The sequence below is a fragment of the Anas platyrhynchos genome, chromosome Z (genome assembly GCF_047663525.1).
Source record: "Anas platyrhynchos isolate ZD024472 breed Pekin duck chromosome Z, IASCAAS_PekinDuck_T2T, whole genome shotgun sequence".
Classification (NCBI taxonomy): Eukaryota; Metazoa; Chordata; class Aves; order Anseriformes; family Anatidae; genus Anas; species Anas platyrhynchos.
Window position 1 is genome coordinate 75,551,047 of NC_092621.1, and position 23,378 is coordinate 75,574,424.

The following is a 23,378-nucleotide window of genomic DNA, read 5'->3' on the forward strand; positions in this document are numbered from 1 at the left end:
CTTTTCCTATTATTTTAGTACATTTTCCTATTTTTTGACCTTTCTCTATTTTTTAGTATATTTCCCTATTTTTTTAGTGCCTTTCCCTATTTTTAATGCATTTTCCGATTTTTTGTAGTGCCTTTCCCTATTTCTTTAGTGCCTTTCCCTATTTTTTAGTGCATTTTCCTATTTTTGTAGTGCCTTTCCCTATTTTTTTAGTGCATTTCCCTAACTTTTTTTTTCAGGGCCTTTTCCTACTTTTTTAGTGCCTTTCCCTATTTTTTTTAGTCCCTTTCCGTAACTTTTTTTTTTCAGTGCCTTCTCCTATTTTTAGTGCCTTTTCCTATTTTTAAGTGCCTTTCTCTAATCCTTTCTGCAGTGCATTTTCCTTTTTTTCCTTTTTTTTTTTTTTAAGTGCATTTTCCTATATCTTTCCAGTACCCTTCCCCAATTCTTTTCCAGCAAATTTTTTTTCCTTTTTTTTTTTTTTTTTTCAGTGCGTTCCCTTAATTTTTTTCTTCATTCCCCTTTCCTATTTTTCTTTCCCCAGTTCATTTACCTATTTTTTTTCCCCCACTTTCCCCCACTACCCTTCCCGATATTTTCTACACACCCTTCCCTACCCCTTTCTTTTTTATTTTTTTCCTCCACCGCCCCCAGACCCTACAACCCCCTCCCCACACCACGGCACGCCCCTGGGGCGCGCGGCGTGTCCCTTCCCCTCCCCTCCTTTCCCTTCCCTTCTTTTCCTTTCCCTTCCCTTCCCTTCCCTTCCCCTCCCTCCCTCCCGCTCCGTGCCGGGGGCAGGTGGCGCGGGCGGCGGCCGCAGCCCGTGGGCGGGCGGCTCGGGGCCGCTCTCGCTCCTCCTCCTCCGCCGCCGCCTCCGCCTCCTCCGCCGCCGCCTGGCAGCGCGGTGGCGGCGGGCAGGCTCCGGCCGTGGCCCCGCAGAGCCGGGCAGAGCCAAACCGAGCCAAACCGAGCCGTGCCGAGCCTCCCCCTGCCTCCCCCCGCCTCCCCCCTGCCGCGATGTCGGGCGCGGCGCCCGGCGCCCCCAAGCCGCTGCCGTCCTCCGGGCCGAAGTCGCTGCGGGAGATGCCGCATCCCCTGGCCACCTCCAGCAGCGAGGAGATGGGGCCGGCGCTCAGCCCCAGCCCCGACCTGCTGCTGCCCCGCGGCGCCGCCGACAAGGTACGGACCCTCGGTTAGGGGGGTAAAGGGACGCGGTGCCCCTCCTCGCCCCCTTCCCTGCCCCAGCACCCCCCTTGCGAGCACCCGAGGGTGCGAGGGGAAAGGGTGAGGATGCTCTGCCAGGGTTGTCTGTGATGGTGCCTCCCGGGGCTCAGCCCCTGCCTGGTCTCGTGCAGCAGGGATGGAGGAAGGGATAGATGGATGGGGGAAGGATGCTTGTGCACGGGTGTCCATGCCTCGCTTTCCCCTTGCTCCCCAAGCCTTGGCGTGTGTCTGTGGTGAAGCACCTGGCTCGTGTGTGCGGGCCTGGGAGGGGATAATCCCGGGTGTGCAAGCATCCTGGTGCTGCCAGCACACCGGTGTCTCCGTGGGCAGGCTTCCTGAAAAGCCTCCAGGTAGGGTGTCCTGGGAGCAAGGGGTACCCAGAGTAAAGTTCGGGATGAAACTTGCTGGGTGTGAGCACCTCGGGGCCAAGCGCAGCGTGCATGAGATGTTGCAGGGCTGACACCAGGTGCCTGCTGCCCAAGGAACATGCAGGCTTGCTGCCCTCCAGCCTGACACGCTCCCCGTCCAGGGGAATGGGCTGAGGTGGCCTCCACGTGTCCCCTTCAGCTGCCCCGTACCCATGCGTGCAGATGCTGCTGTGCGTGCACAGCATTTGCTCTCGGCTTACTCCCCCTCTGGGAACACGCTCCTTCACCCGAGATGCTTGCCCGGGAGTTGATGGCTCCCTAGAAGAGGCGAACTCGGAGCGGGGCAGGTGCTGAAGGGTACTTCTCTCTGTGTGAGATGAGATTTGCCCCTGCGGCCCCATTGCTGCCCGACAGGGCTGCAGCAACTGGTTGGTGTTGGCAGCTGCCCTCTGGCTCTTGCTGATGCCCAGGTTTTCAGCCTCCGGCTGTGGTCAGCCTGCTTCCCCCTTGATAGGGAGGTTTCTTGCCTGGTTTTTACACCAGCAGCATAGTGAAGTCTGTTTTCTAGCAGCTTTATGCAGTGCTGTCCTGTTCTGGGTGCTCGGAGGCATGGATGTGCTGTAAGGAGGAAAGCAAAAAGTGGCCGAGGTAAGGGATTTTCAGACTTAAAAGTAGTTCCCTGGTTGACCTGGAAATGGCACTGGGGTAATGAGCCTTGCAGAATAAAGGATTTCCAGTAGGAAGCGAGCAGCATTCTTTTTTTTTTTTTCTTTTCTTTTCTTTCCTTTTTTTTTTTTTTTTTCCGTCTAGCTGAATTAGCAGAAAAAGCCAAACGTCTGATCCTTCTGGTGGAAGCAGTCCAGCAGCTCTGCTGTGTGAAGGCTATCCTTTCCTCAACTTCACACCTGCAGCACTGGCAAGAAACAAACGGGTTGACTTCTTTCTCGCTTCGTGAAAAACTTCAGCGAGCAAACAGGTGTTCCTAAACTTAATAGCACACTTCAGCTGTCTGAGTAGTCTGGAGAGTGAATGTGATAACTGGAGGTAAACAGAGCCTTTTAGGTGGTTAGTATCTCTCCTCATCTTGATCTCTGGTGGTAGGTCGCTGGTCCCTGGAGAGGCTCGCTCTCTCATCTGCTCGCAGCGTGCAGATAGCTCCAGTCGATGGGTAACAGAGGGAGGTTCGTATTCACGTCTGACGCAGGTTGAAAGCTCTGCATCTGTTGTTTATTGATCCAGGAATAGGAGCTGTGCTCGTCTGTTCTCCTGGCCTTTGCACGGGTCTCTTTTGGAGGGTCTGGTGGAGACAGGCACCACTGCAGGAGAAGTTTGGGCCGAAGCCTCTTGTGTCAAGGTGTCTCAGAGTCAGTAAGCCTCTGTAAGAAATACGGCCCTTTAGCAGGACCCTCTAGCAGGTGTGTCCTCTAGCAGAGGGACAGCACAGTTGCTGACCCATCACCACGAACTGACTGCAGGTTCTTGTTATCTGCTCTGAGCAACCACGTCCTAAACACTGCTGCAAGGTAAATGCACCTCCTGCCCTGAGACTGGGATACTCTTGGAGGGGAAAGTGCAGGAGCAGGGGAGTTTCTCCGTCCTTAAAGCAGCGCTTCAATTTCCACTGCCACAGCTGCGCAGGCTGAAGTGGTTGAACCTCTGCCATCGCTGCTTTGTGTTCTTTAAAGCACAGTTTTCTAGCCTTTTTGGAGCAGCTGAGTAAGGACGCTACCTTATCCTGAGTCAGAGGAACCAGGAGGACAGGAATATTACCTGCATGTGTCTTGCTGTTTTATTTTTTTTATTATTATTATTCAGACTTGGCAACAATCTAGTAGCTTAGACCCTGCCTGACTTTGAAGTCTGACAAACCTTTGGTTTCTGTTTAAGATCAGTGGCAAATGGTATTAGAGCAGTGAGCGGATCGTGGGAAAGGGAAGGGAAACAGTCTGCTATTTTCTGTGGCTTCTCTGGCTCAGAGGCCCTCTGAGTGGCAATAGATGATTTCTCAAGTACTTTGGGTCTTATCAAGAGGGCTACAGAATATTCATTGTCTGAAATAACGTCTTCATCCTGATGTGTAGGAGACAGCTGTTTTAACAGCCAGGAAACCTTTATTTCTGAGCAGCATCTAACCTCTTAAATGAAGTGGACATATCTGGCTACATGCTTAGGATTCACAGTGGTTCTGCGACAAACAAAACACGTGAATTGTAAGCTCTTATCTCCAAAGCATTTCTGCACTGCCCAGATCTTTCTAGCTGTAGCATTCTGTTCCCCTCAAGTCTAATTGCACAAAACACTGGTTGCCCTGATGTCTGACCACCACGAGCTTTTTCAGGCTTATTTACCCTTTTACCCTTGGTAGCCTCAAGCTGAAGCTGAGCCTGAGCAGCGCTGACCCCCTGGCATCAGCTGAGAAGGAAACATGCAGGAGGAAGAAATCCCTCAGGGTACGTGGCAGTGTCCAGAGCAGAAATAAAGAAAAGAGCTCAGTTTTGCAGCTCTTACAGAGCTTTTGGAAGGCATGCATGTGAGCTAATTGAGGTCTGCTTTTCGGAGCAGATCTTCTGCAGAAGGTGGTAAGACCAATGGGGAAGTGTCAGCGTGGATTTTTTTTTTTTTTTTTTCTGGAGGGGGGGAGGAAAAAAAGGAAGTTTGGTTGTGTGTGCCTGCATCACTCTGGTTCACAAGTTTGTCTCTTTTGATGCTGAATTTGCCCTATCCTCTGACACTGGGGATAAAAGGCATTATTAAGAGCTTGCTGGGTTTGGAGCAGAGGTGAGATGTACGTGGTGTGCTGCTGTGTGTTTGTACCCAAATGGTTGTAGAAACATGGTACGACTTGGGTTGCAGCCCCACGGAGGTTTTGCAGATGTAACAGCCTGTTGCTAAATGTTGGAAGCACCAGGCTGTGCAGAAATAGAAGTAGTGTCCTGTATGGCTTACTTCTGCTGTCCTCTAGTTGTATTTTTTGTAGCCCTTCTAGCGTTGTGTCATAGAAGCAGCTTCCTAGCAGGGTGGTGTTGGTTATGCTTCCTGTGGTCTGCACCCAGACTGGCAGCTGTTGCACAGGGCGCTAACTCCCAGTGCTGGGTTCTTGCCTGCCACTCCGAAAGCCCTCATGTCCCGCCTGTGCTGGTGTTACAGTTTGTGTGGATCTCTCCAGTGTATGAGATAACACACTCTGTACGTTGGACTTGGTTTTATGAGCTCATTAGGAGGGAAGACAAACAATAGTTCGGTCCTCTTCATACACACTAGTCTAACGTGAATTCACTAATTTGTCACTTAATTTATGAGGTTTCTCTCTTATAAGTTCTCTGAGTTGTGACTTTTAACTTCAGTGCCTGTAAGCAAAATAGTTCCCTAGATGTGAGCACTTATCCTCCCTCCTCTGCCACGGCTCAGGTGTCCCCTGAATCACACCAGGAAGCATAAAAACCTCAGAGGTCCAGGCTCTGTTGGATCCACTTCAGAAATGTTTTGGGTGAGTTGCCACATAAATAACTCACAGTTTGAAGGTATGGTCTGTACCATTTCCATGGGTTAGTGGATTCTGAGGAGACCACTGACAATCAACGTGCAAGAATTATGACTGCAGGAGGCAGTGAGCTGCAGGTAATGGCCACGCAGTGACCTTTATCTCTTCCTGCCCCTCCTGCCTTGCTTACCTGTTGCTCTTGCTTTGATCTAATGGTGCTGCTCCCAGCATATATCGGGGCTTAGCGTGAGCTGTGTGCTTGCTAACAGCTGCAGGAGCTGAGTGAACAGCCACACCTAGAGATCAATCAGGCTCATCCTCTTTCGGACATCTCTGACCACCTGATACTGTTCTTTGTGGCCAGCTGCCTGTAAGCTGTTTTGCTTTTCTTCTTGGAAGATGTGCCTGACTTCTAGTTGGTTATATTAAAGAGTAAACAGCTGAGCTGCGCTTTATTTTACAGGTAGCATGCATCAAGCAGAGTGAATGTGAATTACCAGGCTTGCAATGCACAGCTTGAAATTTGCTAATGCATGGAGGTGGCCATTCGAACTCCAGCTGGGAACTTCGCTGTACTCACTGAAAGCTTGCTTTCACGTGATCCTGTGCTCATCTGATTCGCTCTGGTGAACCCAGAGGCCTGTGTTAGTGCCTGATGGAGTGAGTATAAATACTTGGTGTGGCTGCTGGAGTGCTTTTTACTTAGCACTCATATTCTGGAGGGGCGCCTGGCAGCTCCCTAACAGAAATATGCCGAGAGTCTTGAGCTCTACTTCCAGCCTCCGTGGTTGCAAGTTTAATTATTGATCTTAACTTCACCCACCCACAAATGAAACCATTTTGCAGTATAATCTGAAAGCTTAAAATAAATCTGCTTGGGCTTCTACAAACCTCTTCCTTCTCTGACTAAATGAGAACTCTTAGATGAGCACTACATTTTGTTCTTGGAGTAGGCTGGAGGTAAATTCTCAGTCTTTGGAGAGACTGGGAATTACAGAAAGTTGGGAACTGAAGTGGGTGAACTCATGAAGCAATGTCAGTGTGGATGAACCAAACTTGCTTCCATTTATACAGGAACGTGAGACTTGACAATCACACAGCAGCTGTGGTTGGATGGCACCTTTGGAGATCTTATAGTCCACCCCTCTGCTCAGAGCTGGGCTAGCTACAGCCGGCTGCCTAGGACTCTGAAGTTGGTATTTGAATATTTTTTTTTTTAATATCTCTAGCGATAGAGACTCCAACCTCTCTGGGATTATTATTTTTTTTTTTTTACTGTAAGACTATTTCTTGGAATGCTTTTTTTCTCCTGTTGAAATACAGCAGATTTTGTTTAAATGTGTGCCCGGTGCTTTGTGGTCTGTTGAGAGGACTATGTCGCCAACTTCTGAACGCCCTCCTATAGGTATTTATCCCCTGAGCATTCATTTCTCCAGGTGCACGGTCCCAGCTCTCTCTTCCTCTCCTCTTACAACATGCTCCAACTCCTGATCTGTCATCTTGTCCCATTGCTGGGCTTGTTCTGCTGTGCCCATGCCTCTTGTACTGGGGAGCCCAGAAGAGGATAATACACTCTGTTTACCACTGATGAGACACAGGGGGAAGGATCGCTTCCCTTCACCTGCTGGCAGCTGCCTGCCTGAAGCAGTCCACCAGGCTGTTGGCTTGCTTTGCCATGAGGTATATTGTTGGCTTACAGTTAACTTTTCCACCAGGATTTGGTGTGTGTGTATGTGTGTGTGGTGGTGGCTGTTGCGTTATTCTTCTGCCACGCTGCTTTTTTAAGCCAGACAGACCCCAGCATGTACTGCTACATGGGGCTATTCCTGCCAGGTGCAGGACTTTGCACTTCCTCTTGCTGAATTCATGTTGAATTTCACGATCTTCCTGCCAGCCCGCTTCTCCAGCTTGTTGAAGTCCCTCTGAACTGCCATACAACCATCTGGCTGGCCAGGTGTTCCACCCAGTTCTGTATCACCAGCAAACTCGCCGAGGGTGTGCCCATTCCCATCATGTAGGTCATTAATGGGAATGTTTAACAGGAGCCCTGTTACTGACTCCAGACATACTCAGCTGCTGACTGCCCTCCAGCTGGAGCTTGAGGGATCACAGCAATTCCAGCTCAGCAGTTCAGCCCGTTGAGTCCACTTCACTGTACGTGTGCTTAGCTTGTGCCTCATCAGCTTTTCTGTGAGGATGTTATGGGAGGCGGTGGTGAAAGCCCTCTTCAAGTTGAGATAAACAACATCAGTGCTGTCCTCTTAACCAGCAAGCCAGTCACGTCCTTGCAGATAGTATTGGGTTGGTTAAACATGACTAGACTTGAATAAATCCATGCTGACTTCTCGTCACTCTGTCCTTTACGTGTTTCGAAATGGTTTCCAATCTAATTTGCTTGATTAACTTCCCTGGGTTTCAGGTGAGGCTGATGGGCCTGTAAATCCCTCAGTAAACCTTGGTGGAGAGATGAGTGACATTGGTTGTTGCTGTTGTCCCCCATGCTTCCCATCTTCAGGAACCTCCCCTCATCATCATCATAAAGACAAGATAATCAAAACTGACATTAGTGACATCGCCTGGCTCCATCAGTGCTTGTGGGGCCATTCCACCGTGTCCAATGGGTTTGTGTCTGTCCAGTTTGCTGAAATGTTACCTAACCTGGTGGTCCTCAACTGTTGTTAAGTTTTCCTTTTTCCAGACTTTATGACTGGCCCTGGAGGCCTTACATTCTTGAAAGTCTTAACAGTAAAGGCTGAGGTGAAGAAGGCACTGAGGGCGTTGGCCTTTTCTGTGTCCTTTGTCATCAGGTTCTCTGCCCTATTCAATACCAGGACTGCATTTTCCTTATTCTTTGTTTTGCTGCTGATTATACCCACAGAAGCCTTTTATTGTTCTCATCCTCTGCCAGATTCAGCTCCATCCCGCTAATCCCATCCCTGCATGCTCATACAGTGTCTCTATATTCCTTCTGGGTCATCAGTCCCTGCTGCTGCCTCTTTTGTGCTGGCTTTTTATATTAGAATTTAGTCAAGAGCTCCTTGTTGGTGTATATGCAGACCTTCAGCCACCTTTGCTGGATTTTCTGCTTACTGGGATGGACCAGTTTTGAGGCTGGAGAGGTGCTCTATAAAAATCAGCTGGCTCTCATGGATGCCTTGTCTCTTCCAAACCGTATTCGTTCTTCCTTGCAGATCCATGAAGAAGCCAAAGTCTCCTCCCTGTAAGTCTGAGGTTGTGATCCTGCTCTTTGCTTTGCTTCTGCATCTCAGAGGCCTTAACTCCACCAGGTCATACCTGCTGTAGCTGAGGCAGCTATCTGCTTTCATGAGCTTCATTCAGATCTTCATTTTTTTGTACGAATAGCTGTACTAAAGTTCAGTGAAGCATCTCCCCTTGACAGCTTATTAATCCCCTGCATGTCAGTAAGTTCTCATTGATGCACTACAAAAACCCATTTAGACTGGTGTCACTTCTGCTGTGTTGTCCCTCCGGTATGTATCAGCATGGTTCAAGTCACCCATGAGGGCTAGGACCTCTGAATGTGAGGCTTCTACCAGTAAATTCCTGCAGGTCGGGAGGACAGAGGGAGGACTGCCAGTTTGGTTGAAGAGCCTTTCTCTTAATAGTGTTGGTTCCTATAGTTGCTGTGGGTCACAAATAACAGTGATTGAGAATTCACTTCAGCATGAAGCTCTTCTCCTGACTTTTGGGAAATTCTGTGGCTTTCTTCCCAAGTGAGTGGAGAGGTTATGCTACGTAATGGATGTAAATGTCCTGAACCACATTTCTTAAGCTGTGGAGCTTTTAGATATAAGCACTTATCTGCCACATGCTTGTCTTGTTCCTATAACTTGAGTTTTGGATGGCTGTTTGAAGGAACTGCTGTCTCTTCTGTTGCCTGGTGTGTGTGCATGCGTGTCTGGCAGGTCATTTCTAGGCAGTAAAAGAACTGACTCAAACCTGGCATGGCTTCCAACTTGCTATCAGTGCTCTACCAATAGTCAAACTGCTGGAGGAATCTAGTATCCTGTTGGTCTTAATGGTGGTGATTAGAGCTGCTTTCTTTAGCTGTTTTGGAGGTGTCCCATGGCAGGGGGTTGGAACTGGGTGGTCTTTAAGGTCCCTTGCAACCCAAACTATTCTGTGATCTTACTGAAAGGACAGAGTTCTTGTCTCCTTACCGTAGCCAGCCTGGGGTGTAATGGTGTGGAAGCACATTCATCAAAGCATGGCATAGTTGCTTTCAGTTGCCTTCATTATAGAAGTAGGAATTTATTGGTAAGGGTGCTTTAGTGATACCTTACCGTATAGGTGCTCTAGAATTATAGTGAAGCTCTATGTGGTGGTCTCTTTGTGATCTGCATCTTCTCAGTACAGCCAATTTCTGTGGAATTTGCAATTCCCTTCTCTTATGACCAAGGCAAAGGGATGGCTAACACGTGGACAAACACTTGCATTAAAGTAACTGTCTTAGTAATGTTACTTTTTAAAACTTGCCATCTGGTAAAAATGAGCATGGCTTCTACTGTACAACTGAATTACTACTTTGTGGGTCTTATTTTAACTTAATGGAGGGAGGGAGGGATATACTTTGAGGTTTAATTCAGTGTTGCACAGCTTTCATGGTCTTTTCAAAAGCATTGCTTTAATGGCGGTTTAATGAGACAGCACTGAAAACATATTAAAAATGTACATACAGGAACTCAGTTCTTAGCTTCAGCTGGATTTTAGAAGGGTGAGTCTTGGCAATGGCTTTTTGTAAGCCATTGTGGAAAAAGTTATGCTTGGTGGTCGGAAAGAATCTTTTGGGCTGCTTCTGCTGGAACTTCTCGGGCCTAGCAGAGCTGCTGGATGCTCTCTGAGCTCCCTGGTGGGGAGAAGGGGAGAGTCTAGTAACATAGGATAAGCAGATTAAAGGCTCTTTTTTCTGCTGTTTGTGCACATCCTTCTCTATAGGTTCCTTAGGGGGTTGTGATAAATGTCAGGCAGCATTGTCCCTGTAACTAATGATCAGAGGGGTAGAGGGTAGAGCCCAAGGCCTTCCTGTTGACGTACTGATCTGGGAGACATCAGCTCCAGGATTAATCTGCAAGCTGTTGTCCTGGTGTCTTCTAGCATCGTGGGCTACTTCTGTGCTATCTCAAATAGATCATCTGGCTGTCACACTAGCCACTCTCTTCCTTATCTGAGATGGGAAGTTGGTCTCTGTAAAATAGGTCAGGAGATGAGACAGGAGCTCTTAAAGTGCAAGGAGATGCAGCTTAGTGTTGCTACTTGAAAATCTGTTCAGGATCTCAAGGACAGTTTAGATGTTGCAACTTGCGGTTGATTTCAGTATGCAGAAGGCGAAGCACCTATTAAAAATGGTATTTGTTCATGTGTATTTCTGAATTAACTTCACTGATACTCGTTCTCTGCAGGCCATGAGCAAGATCTTAAATGCTGAGCTGCCATGACTCCTTAAGCTGTGTCTGCCTGAGCCTGCTGTGCAGTGCAGTTGAGGCTCCAAGCTGTTGTGGCTGGGGAAAATCAATCCCATCACTAGGCTGAAAGGGGACAGAAAGCTGTCTCTGCATTCCACCCCCAATGAAAAAAAACAAACAAAACAAAAAACACCACCACTGCCACAACAAAACAAACAAACAAAAAAACAACACCAATACCAACCAACCAAAACCCCATACTTTGCAGTTTGTGGCAGTTACGGCCTTAAGGTAACAAACCTCATAGTAAATTCTTGAAAAGCAAATGCATCTCTTTCTCTTACAGTGACTAAGGGCAAGGTAACTCACGGCAGCTAGCTACTAGCAGCACTGCAGTGACAAGCTGGGGGTGGAAAACATGCAGTGAGTTGCAGCTGTTTAATGAGTTAGAATTCCCAGTGCTGGACCAGCCTACAGAACAATCTGACAGATTAATTTCTGGAATGCGTTTTATGGGAAAATAAAACTAGGGGGGTAGGAGGAGGTGTTGTCTTCAGTTGTAGGTAAACTTTGAATGCCCAATCTGTTGATTCTTAGCCAAGTATTTCACAGAAATCATAACATGTCTGAATACTTATGTTGGGGACATGAATTTGTGGGTCTAGTTGAAATTGTTCTGAAAATAAAGGCAATAATCCAACGTACATACAACAGGCACTGAAAGACTTCAGCCAGCAGCTCTGCTTAGAATGGTCATCAAAGCATAAATTGTTCTTGAGAACATCACTGCCTTGTGACCACATCCAGAGTTTCTGCAGTGTTTCTTCAATGCTGCCATAAGCAGTGGATGAGAAGCTGCTTTGGAAGGGAGAATAAATCCTAAAGACAGACTTCTGCTTGACTCAGGTTTGTGTTTTTATGGGTCTTAAGTTGAAGAGAACTACACTAGTGTATGGGGGAAAAGGCATCAGAAACTCTGTTCTCCAGGGGAAAAAAAAAAAGTGTAAACAGCATCTGGCTTTACTTGCTTCTAAATGGTGCCCTAAAATAGAGGAGTGTGGACCTTCCTGTGAGGAATAGAACAAATGTCACCGTCTAGGAAAGGAATGGTGGCAGTGGTTCGTAGTGTTGTGAATGATCAGATGGCTTATGGGCCTGGCTCTTTGTTCTTCTGTGCTCTAACCTCAAGCTGACCTTAAGCCTGAAAAAACAAGCTCTGCTAAACCACCCTAACACTGCATGTCCGATGAATGCTAGTAGCCTTTCAAATCCAAAATACCGACACGTGACAAAGCTTCTCCCTGTCACATTTACCAAGGAAGCTGTTACTACACTGCCTCAAAGCTGTGTCCTCACAGAGAATTGCTGCCTTACCCTGCTTTAAAGGAACTGGCTGTATCCTTCTGAACGGCATCCTAGGATCAAAAAAAAATACCTTAATGTCTGTCTGTGTAGTTGGTCTCGCTTCTTCAGTAACTTTGAATGATAGGATGTGTTTCCTGAAAAGAATATGCTGCAGTGCAGGTCTTGCTCAAGGGCAGAGAAGCCTCCTCCCCCTTGGTGCTGCATATGGTGTTAGCAACAGCTATTTTCTACAACTACAAGCTCAACAGTGAAAGCACTGACACATTTAGGAGTGGTAAATTACTACTATAGACAATACTCAAACCCATGCTTATCTGGGTAGAATTGGCACCTTTGCTGTAGCTTTTTAGATGCTAGTATAAGGCCAGCTGGAAGTGAAAGTCGTGGTGGCTGCCAATACAAAGCTGTGTTTTGGACTGTCACCAAGAAAATCCCTGGAAAGATTTTAATCAATACCACTTATTGCCAGTGATCAGCTGGGGCTCTTCAGGATTTGTATGCTGACTTTCATTTCGCTGACCACAGTGCTTCTGGATCAGTATGCTGCATGTGAAGCTGTGTGTGCTAGCTGTCTGTCTGTGCCACATGGCTGTCACAAGCCTAGGCCATATATATCAAAGGTGTTTCTGTAGACAAATTAGACTGTAAATCACATAACTTGTTTCTTACCTGTCTCTCTCCAGATTAGTTGCTTCTCATAGTGTGAGGAAATACTGCACGGGTGATTTTCCTCACTTGCCTTCCTTGAAATGGAGAGTGAAGCAATTTAATTTTTATTTTTTTTCTTCTAGCAGATATACACTTTGTTTATTTCCCCCTTATAGAGCAAATGCAATTTTGCTGGAAAATGTCTTGTTTATCAGCAAATGTGATAGAGGACTATCTCTTACACTGTACCCGCATGAACTGAGAGCTCCCCCAAGAACACACTCCTCCAGCTCTTCCAGAGTTTGAGACGAGAACATGGGGTGAATAGATGGTCTGACTTGCGGTCGTGAAACTCTACTGATCCTGTGTGGGGGGAATGCTTATAATGCAGCCCATTTAAAATGGTTAGCACAAGAAACCCACATCATAATGCAATATGGAAATGTATCATTGCCTGTTTAAATACAGTACTGATCAGGATAGAGTGCTTTTCAGCCTTTTATAATCTTTTCTTTCCTTCCTGTTTCTTCCTTCTTCTCCCCACCTCCTTCCTTTCCCCTCCCCCCCCCCAAAAAAAAATACCAAAAACAAACAAACAAACAAAAAACAACAAGCCACACCTTTGCATCTCTTTGCATTTTAAAAATATTGCTTTTCACTCCTGGGAGCATCTCAGCTGTATCAGTACTTCGGTATCACTGGTATCAGAAGATGAAGTCTGACCCAGCTAAATCTGCTTCTCCTACTAGAGCATGAACAGGAAAAAGTGATGCAGGGTATGTCTGCAGAACTTTGACACAACGTCGTTTGTCTCTAGGAGAAAGCAGTTTAGTTTAGACAAGCTTAACAAACTGTTCCATCTGTAATTAGATATAAATCTGCCTTCTTGGATTGGGGATGACTCCTAGTCACATGCTGGATTCAGAGTTTTCCTGCTCGTGGTCTGATCCCTGGCTGCTGCTCTGCTCTTTGAAGGGTCAGAGCTAAGGTTCCGAAAACAGACCTTTCAACAAAGCCCCGTGTTTGTTAGATGTGCTAATTAAAGGTGCTCTTTAGCATGTTAGAATGGGTGATGCTCTTCCAGTGTGCACAGAAGCCTTCTGATAGTAATTAAAGTCTTGTAACAAGCAATACTCTTGAAGCAAACTCCTTGCAGATGGACATGGAACCTAACACAGCTAGAGGACAGTAATTAAAGTCTTGATTCAAGCGGTCTGCATTTTCTAAATGTTTCTGCAAACATGTAGCTTCTGCTGTTTGTGGAGGTTTTTGTGCTCTGAGGACAGAATGGAGTAGGGTCCTGCTGCCTGTTCCCTTCTGCTGAGGACTGGAAGGACAAAATGACACAAGTCTGCTCTGCGAAAGGATGCAAATCCAAGCCTGCACAAACATTAAACTCTCTTGCTTTCCATCAGGCCACCGGCACTTTTCTGCTACTTTCTACAGCTTAAACACGACTGTGAACTAATCTTGCTGGGTAGTTGCCAGACTGGCTTTTTTTGCTTGGAAAGTGCTTTGTAAACAGATGTAGAAGCTAGCCTTGGATCTGGGAATGTTTCTTTGAAGAGAACAGTTCATCCTGTAGATGTGTAAAAATATCTCTTTGCATATTAAAATACCTTGCCACAGTAAGGAAGCTGTAAGATGAGGCAAGCGTCCAATAACTCCTCACTTTGCCTTCTGTTCGAAGGATAGAGGGAAGTGCGTATCAGCTTAGTGAGAGTTAATTAGTCAAAAGTATGTCCTATCCCTTTCCATTTAGAGTCCACTCCAAATAACAACCTGTTTCAGCCACCAGGTGCTTGGTCCCAAAAGTGTTTTGGCCTTTGTGTGCAAGTAGCACAGCTTATTACTACTATTGAAAGATATGCCTTAACTGCTGTAAAAACATCTGTGAGATTCCACTCAAGATCCTCGTTTTTAAACTAACCCGAACTGCATTTAATTTTGTGTGATATTGCACAGTTCCCCTTTCAGACTAGGAAAAGAGGCCACCCTCTTAAGAGCTCTGTGAGAAGAGACAGGCACATAGCCAGACCATACGAACAGATGGTCTGGTTGGGAATTGACACCTTCCTATAACCCCCCATGCTGCATGCACAGGAAGGCTGGAAATAAGGCATATTGTTGCTGAGTCCCTGAAGACTTCTGTGAGATGGTTAGGAGATGGGTTGTTGCTCTTGCTGAAAATACCATTTGCAGGAAGCCCTTCTATGCCCACAGTCTTGCTCTGGTTAGCTTAGCTGTGATGACTTTGGGAAAACAAACCACAGAATAAAATAACCCATCCTATAAAACTTGGCTGTTAGCCTGAGGGCAGAGGTGGGAATCCCATGACCTGCACGAGAAGGCTTGGAAAGTGCTCGTGCCAGTCATGTAGTGTCTCTGAAGTTTGCTCCAACATTTCTAGGTCCAGTCAAATAGGCTGATGTGCAGAGATACTTGTCCAAGTGCAGTACTTTGGTAAGCAGCAATGTGCCCGGGTCTTATGTGGTACCAAGCTGCATGTCATCAAGATCAGCCTTTGCATCTGGAATTCATGTGTTTTCTGCAATACTGAGGAGTCTGTTTTCAGGCAACTCAGACCTACAGAGCAGAAATACTAGTTTGAGTGATGAGCTACAGAACAAAGTCATCAGGGCTCGTGGCTTGGCAGCGTGCTGCACTCTAACACCTATTTAAAATATCCCAAGAGCGAACTGATACGGTCTCTATCTAGTCACATCTCAGAAGCAGCTTTCTGGTTTGATGGACAGAATACCAGTCCTACCACTGGAAGTGCAGGATTCATGCTGTGAACAAGTCTGTGACGGCTGTTAACACCAGCTTTTTTAGTGTTCTTGAGAATATTTTACATTTAAACCATTTTAGCTTTCCAGACACCAGCAGCAGTTCTGAGTGCCTTGAAACACAAGGAGAAAAGTCTGATGGTTCCAATACTAGAAATGAAGCAGTGAGATTTTAGCTTGTAAGGTCACTGATGAAGGCAGGGTTAACTGCACCACTTGCCTCTAAACAGCAGCATTTCTTTACAGCCTGTAAATGTCTCTTATGTTATCTAATACCTGTTGATGAGAACAATGTGCTTGCAACATCAGGTAGCTTCAGGCTAACCCTTACCAGAGATGAGTTTATCCATGCTTGGACAACCTAGATGAACCACTTCTTCCTTCATGAGCTACTCCTTCAATACCTGTGCTGTCTAGGTAAGCCATACGCTAGCTCAGGCAGGATAGATGGAAATTAACATTGAATTTTTAGAAGCAGGGGGATTGAGTAGCTGCTCTTAGCTCACCAAGAGACTTCATGATCTTCACTTGAAGATAAGCCAATACCTACAGAATTTTAGGCCATTTTTTTTAGTCTTTAAGGATTGAAACCTGGATGCATTTCCCAGTGTGTACTACTCCACTGGGGGAGGCTGCCTTCCAGGAGGCTGAATACCAAGCTCTTGAGGTTTTATTTTATGTGGATCCAAGCTGCTCTGTAAAGCCAGAGTCTTGGAAAGTCTCCTGGGGGCATGAAGGAAGTGGAAGATGAGATCAGCTGGAAACTTCCAAACTCATTTCGCATCTCACATATGGACTTCAAGTTTATAAAATTCTGCTGATTTCTAAACTTGGATGAATTGAGCTTCTTGGTGGATTTTAGGACCTGTTCCTGGGCAAGCTAACCAGTCATGGTGTTTAGGCTGTATAATCCACGAAAAGAATGTGAAGCTGCTTCCTTACCAGATAGCAACCTGTGTAGTTGGCAGGGCTCATACATCTCCAACAGACAGCTAGCTTCTACTTGCCCTGCACTCTAGGAAGCCAAATCCTTGCTTCTAGGGTCATCTAGTCCCATGTATGCATAAGCTTGTGTGTCTTCAGGGATCTGCAAGCTCTGCAGGAATGTGTGAGGAGTCTGAGTGTCCATAGGCAGTTGTACAAATGTGCACAAAAGAAAGAAGTAGTCACAAACCTAGAGGCTTGAATGTTGTATTTCTGCCATAGGTTGTGATCTAGGCCTTCCTAGACCTTCACCTGCTCAGCTTCAGAAGGGGACAGCTAGCCTGAGGAGGTGAGGGACAGAGACTAAGGATCTTTGCTTTAGGAGAAACTTTGAAATTTGAAGAAATTGTGGATGCACCCTAGGACTTGAAGAGTCTGTAGCTGTAGGCAGGACCTGTCCTTCATTTCATTTACCTGGCCACCAGAAGCAGTCTTTCCTTCTCCCTGTTGTGGTTCTGCTCAGATTTGTGGCAGGATGACTACTGTAGCAGGTGCAGTAAGGAAGAGGAAGTTTGGTTTTTGTTTTTTTCTTCCTGTGAAGAGCGGTAGGTACCTGCTAGAACTTGGACAGTGCTAATCTCTGATAATGCAGCTAGGTAATTAAAACAGCAGATGAGCAGCTACTTGGCACAGTAAAGGTGAAACTGATGCATGAGTCTGGCACTGAAGTCAGACTCTTTGTTGTATGAAACAATTAATATTAGTTAGTAGTATTTCAAATGCTCACGGGTATAACCACGCTGGCAGGGAATGGTGCAGATGGCTGCAGATCTCTTTTCCTGCCAGGCTTTGCAGGACCGACTCCTCTTTCTGTGGTAAAAGTAGACTAGAACAGATGATGCAGTCTTGCTTCCCCAACTGCAAAAAAAATCCCATAAGTCCCATGGAAGAAAGCCAGTGCCAATTAACATGATGAGGAAGTGCTCTGTCTCAGGATTGCAGCCTGAGATAATTTAGATTGCTGGGCCATCTGCTGTGACACTTTAAAGCCTACCTCTTTCTAGCAATAGCTGAGACTAGCAAAGGGATCCAGCCTGGTGCTAAACAAAGGCTCCAGCAGTTGTGATCATTGTTTCTTATCTCGTGCAGTTAGCTAGGAGGCTCCACCCATTACTAAGGACAAACGCTTGGCTTCTAACTTGGCCTTCAGCTGCTGAAACCAATCCAAGTAGCAAGGCATGGTGCCAGCCGTGACTGTCTGGGGAGGGATCTGCCACCACAGCAGAGGCTGTGTAGCACAGTACTGCTTTAAACACACAATTCCTTTGTCCTTTCCCGTCATCACAGCTAGCAGCCCTCCTGCTCCTGACCAGAGGTGCAATGGAAGTGTTACTTGACCTAGACCTGGAGTGGAATTCATCCAGAATGAAATTGGTAAAGCTGTCACAGCCTTCGTTTTAAGGCCTGCGACATCCCAGAGAACCCACGGCTGCAAGAACGTAGTCGAGGAGACTGGAGTAAGATTCCAGCCTTCACAAACCTCTGTCCTGCTTAAACAGTGTAAGATGTGATAGTGTGGTTATTGTCATCTCCTAACAGAACTGGTGAGGAAAGTCCCAGATCTCATGCACATGGCTGTAAGCTTCACCCCTCATCCTTCCTCCAGTTGTTCTAACACTTTGATATAGTATTGTTATATATCAGGCATATTCCATTGTACTTTTTAAGCTGTCATTTGGAAGGGTTTTGTTAACAGGCTTTCAAGAATCTCCTTTGTAATCAGGCTTAAACTGTTTCCAGAAGTTAATTCATTTCCATACTGGAAGCTTAGGACTCGACTTACTGCAGTTCTGGCACAACTTGTCTGACACTAATGCTTATTGCACATGGGCAACGAAGAGCTGCCTGTACCTTTTGGAAATAATAACAGATTTGTCTACATCTGCTGCGGTGCCCCAGGGCTTTCTTTGCTCTTTACTTTGCTCAGCCAAACTCTCCCGTCTAGCTGAATTGCAGATTTTCTGAACCCATCCTCTGCTTCTAATCCTGTCATGACTTCTGTTTGCTCTGTTTTCCTGACTCTAACAAAACTCTTTATCTCTTGATTTGTTGTATCCTTGCGTCTTCCTGTTTTACGGGTTACTGCTAAGCTGAGTCTAAGCCAGATGCTGCTTCTGTGGTTCAAGATGTCTGCTTCGTGTATGAGCTGGCAAGCTGTGCCATGTTCATCCTGTGAGGACAAAGAGCATCTTGAGTGCCTTACCTTCTGATTCTTGCTCATTTGCGAGTTAAATCTGCAGCATTTCATCTGTTGGCAACCACTTCTGAGTGGTTTCTGCTGTGAGAATGCATCTAACCTCGCTGTCAGTAGGCAATAGTTCAGACCAGCCCTTCCCAAAATGTCTAGGCTCTCTCATTCCCCAAACGAGAATATATTTCCCTCCCTACTGCACAAGCCAGTCCTCAAAGTGAAGAACAGCACTAGCTGCAGGGCTGTGAAAGGCAGAGGGGCTGTCTGTAAAATCAGTGTTCTTGTGGTGGGTTTGTAACAGACTGCTAGGAACTTAGCCCCATTTTTAGCTGTTGTCAAAGGCAGACCTTCATAAGAGGCCTTAACCTGAAGCTCTCACCTGTAATTCCCAACCCTTGAGCAAAGGATGACTACTTTTGAAGACTGTCCTGGACTATCCCTGTCCAGCTGGGACATAAAAGACAGTTGCGTAAGGAATACCGATGAACAAACAGGATCTTACCCAAACTGGATTGCTTAGCTAAAATTGCATGTTTCATTTAATCCCTTAAAGACTACATAAAGCTGGAGCTAAGCAGTAGTCCTGGGACTAGATGCTACTAGTTAATGTGCCGCCCATGAGCTGTAGTGATATTTCTGCAAGCCTAGCAACCAGGGAAACCTCTGTCCTAACAGGGGAAACACTCTGTGGGTAAAATCTTGTGCTACTACTACAAACAAACGAAAAACCACAACACCCACTCTTCTGTGAAAAGAAGAGCCTTGGATCTTTGGCTCTTTCTAATACTGATGTCAGATGTTCCTACGTATTATACAACTTGTCACATGCTGTCAGCTAGCTCTGCAGAGAAATCAGAGCAGAGAGCACATGCGAAGTTTGCTGTGATATTTATGCAAAGTGGAGTAGCTACTAGCTGTATGGAACAGCTGGTTTATATCAAGTTGTAAGACTTGAAGGTGTGGGAATGTAATAAGTTTTATCTATGAAAACTTATTTTTTTTTCTTTCTGTTGAGTCAGTTTCAAGGAATTACAGGCTTCCGAAACCCTTGTGTTCCTCTTTCTAAAATGGTCACTTGCAGGATCTTTTAGCTTTCATCATCCCTACACACTGGATGACGCTCTTGGAGTTGTGAGGATGGGAATGAGGACCTCTCCAAAGCACTGTGTGTCCATGGGCCCTAAGACTCTAAAGGGAGCTGCGTATAGGCGCAGTTAATGAACTGGCTGCAAAGCCTCTGATTACAAGTTTGGCCTCCTGTCTCAAATACGGGAGTCTCCAGAAGGAAAGACTGACTCATGCCAGTGGACTGAACTGTTGCCACTTTGCCTGAAGCCTGACTTTTAAGTAGGTCTCCTAATTTGCCTAGCTATTTTGTTTTCATAGTCTGAGTTGGTTCACTGTTGGTTAAACAATATTTTTACTTCCTGGTAGAAATAAACTGTGTTGCTCTGTATTAAGGGGAGGTAGAGAAGTAATATGCTTTCTTCACAATGTACAATTTAATATTCAAACTTCAAACCTTGAGGGACTGCTCAGGTGTTCTGGAGAAGGCTGATCCTTGGAGCTGCTGAGATGGTCTGAAAATAGCTAGAAAGAAACAGAAATATCAGTGGTCCATGGCATCTATAAGAACACTGTACTTTATGGTGAATCTGTTCACTTACCAAAAACTTACTGTTTTTTTCCTTTCCAAAACAGGATCTTAGTCTACCCAATGGCACACCTGTTGACACGTCTAGCCCAGCCTCCTCCTCATCTCTTCTCAACAGACTACAGTTGGATGATGACTTGGATGGGGAAACTAGAGACCTGTTTGTTACTGTCGATGATCCCAAAAAACACGTGTGCACAATGGAGACGTACATCACATACAGAGTTACAACAAAGGTACAACACAATGTTTTCCTTTCCTACCGCTTTTTTTCCCTTCTAGTTTGTTGGTTTGGCTTTTAAAGTATATTCTGGATGTTTATGCTTTTCGTTGTTTTGCTTCATCTTAAGGACAAGAACTTAGTGTCTTTCAGTACCTTGCAATTATGTTGATAGTGTGACTTCTCTTAGCAGAACTGTTACTACTTCATTATATGAAACAATTTAGAACTTTTAATGTGTCAGCTTAGATCTTGTCTGTGGTTCTTAGATAGAACTGTTTGTGAACTTGAAAAGCCCGTTTCCTTTAACTTGAAAGATTTTTCATATAAAGTAATCTGACACTCAATTTGGTTTGAGTTACTTCCCCTTGAAGGGAATGTGCCTTGTTTATTCACTGTTAATCTTGCATTTAGTGTCTTAGCCATTCTCTGAAATTCTTTAAGCTCGTTGCTTGAGTGTCCATCACACATCTTCTGTCAGCCATTTATCTAAATCATAATATCATAATCTTGATCTTAATATAAACTAATCTCCATGCAGTTGTCGATACAGAAGGCTATGTAGCTGCTGTTAAAGCTAGGTAAAAATACCCTAAGAATGCTATTGCTTCTCAAAAAAGTAATGTAGTTTTTTTAGCATGTGTTGTAGCTCAATCATTAATGCAATCTAACTACACTAATAGGAAAAGCAATCTGCAAAGTCCACTGCTCTCACAACTGGAATTTTAATTTATGCTAACTAGACATTCTCATTAATATCAGCTTCTCAGTGATGTTGACATCTGTTTGGGGCACTTGCAGTTACCTAAGGTGAGAAGTTTTAACTAGCTTCACTATGATTATACTTTATCCACTTGTCCAGAAAGATTAGCATTACTGTGGCCTACTTAGATTGCACTCTATACTGGAGAGAATATTTTCCTTTGGGGTAAAGAAACCTTTACAGGCCACAGAAACTTTTTTCAAAATGTCTGCTCAGAAGTTCCACTTTCAGGTTGCACATTGGAAAATGTGGTTTCTTGAAAATAGCAGCTACCTTGTACTGCTGGCTTAACTTTGGCCTGCCATTCTTAGTTGCTCTAAGTGTTATAATCTTGCAAAAAATACCATTTCTTAACCACTAGAAAATGCTAAGTATTGCAGGAAACTTGTGTATGGTGCGACTCTGCCCTTGGCTAAGATCAGAAGGAATGGGAAGTGTAAAACGTGAGATGCTGCTTCCCACAGTCTAACAGTTAAATTTGGCTAAAGCTCTTTCTACCTTAAATTGAGACCTCATTATTTTGTCAAGTATCTCTACACAGTGACACCCTAATCATGTTCTTCTGCTTGGAAACCTGTGTTTCATATGAGTCCCCTTCCTTCTTAAACCAGATCCTAGAAGGTGTGTAAGGTATTTACTGTAGAGCAGATTTATTACCCAATAATGCCCTTTTCTAGAAACAAAACAAAAAAAAAATCACCCATGGATTTTGCATATCTACCTACCTGTCTGTTAATAGTCCCTGCATCTCACTGTAGTACATAAATCTGCTAGATCACACCATTACAATACTGTTATGAAACAGCGCCAAATTCATCCTCATCAGTCACCATGAACAGCTCACCTGTTTGAGTTTATAACTTCTTGTAAACTTCTGGAAAACCTCTAGGGTCAACACCTCTAGTACTGTCTATTATTGTTTAAAAAAGACTGGTTGGATGTTTAGCAGTATTAATGATCTGACTCATTCTTGCTATACAAACAAGTCTTCTTTGATGACAAGCTAATTGCCCAGGCAGCTATTGTAGCTGAAAGCAGTAATTAAACGTGGCAAAAGCTGCATAGGAATAATCCTTAAACAGTGATCAAGATAGGTGTTGATGTTTCAGCTTCCAGGTTGTAGATCAGAGCCCTATGGCAAGCTGTGTTCCTGTCCTCTGTTTAAGGCCATGCCTTTCTGCCACCTCCTTTACTTTCTTGCATGAGAAGGGTTTGAGACCTGCTGAAGGGCTGAAAGGGTCTCTGATGGCTCTGGATGAGGACGCAAGGATGAGGATGTCTCCTTTTTCTATTTTTTATGCATCCCCTCTCTGCTTAATCCTACCGGAACCCTAAGGATTTGGATAAGTTTAGGTCCTAGATGCAGTTATGTTGAAGTCTTTCCTGCAGTGAAAAGCAGCATCACTAAATGGAAGAGGGAAATGTAATTGCCAGTACTGGAGCACTGTAACATGTGCTTGTATCTCTGACTGGGAGCCATTGTAGAGAAATAATACAACCCTACTAGGGTCATGTTTTTTTATTACCCACTAACCCCCTTTTTTTTGAAAGTTCTTCCATCACAACAGCAAAAAAGACGGGTCTTGCAGTATGCCCCAGACTTCCTATCTGTTGATATCATTGTCAGCAGGTAGTGGTGGCTGAGGAAGGGTCCAAAACAATGTCTTGCAGTGAAACTGAGAAGGAGGTGTATAGTTAACTCGGTCCTGCTTGTACCCCTGCTTTCACAGCTTCCTAATAAGAGCCTGATAGCATTCCTCAGCCTGTCTTCAGGATAAACACTTTAAGAGAAAGTTTTCTATAACAGCAGAATAAGAATCCCCAAAAGAATGGGGACAGCAAGTCAGACTTGGCTCTGCTGACAGTCTTTTGTACCCCGTCTTCTTCTTGATAACACAATTTTTCTTGTACAAAGAGACCAGTGAAGCCAAAAAAGAGCAGATGGGTGAAACTTGTGCTGGAACTTTGGCCTTGGCTGTAATGACTGAAGTGTCAGGTGTTCTTGATGACACCTTTGATCCCTCTGGAGGGATTTTATCTAGAAGATCTTTTCTTTCTGAGGAATGAGAGGGAAAATCAATCTTACCTTTATGCTGTGTAACCATCTCTCCTGACAGAAGTATAGGAGTGCTTCTAATTCTGCTTTTGTTGTGCTTTCTGGGAAGGCAAGGCATTCTTCTGTGCCTTCCATGGAAGCCTGAGCAGCTGTGTGCCATTCCTCAGTGTCATGCAGTTGCTCTGCAAGGCTGAATGGAGAATGCAGGCTTGAATTGTATA

At 45.2% G+C, this 23,378-nt stretch overlaps 1 protein-coding gene across 1 annotated transcript in view; it reads left to right on the forward strand.

Annotated features, from left to right (window-relative positions):
* Positions 1-783: 783 nt before the first annotated feature.
* The window catches only part of SNX30 (sorting nexin family member 30), a 51,824-nt gene continuing 29,229 nt past the window's right edge, over positions 784-23,378 (forward strand). The window contains exons 1-2 of the mRNA XM_038170140.2: positions 784-1,170; positions 20,166-20,354. Coding sequence (XP_038026068.1) covers positions 1,009-1,170; positions 20,166-20,354 — 351 coding nt within the window. The 5' untranslated portion in view covers positions 784-1,008. The remainder of the gene's footprint in view (positions 1,171-20,165; positions 20,355-23,378) is intronic.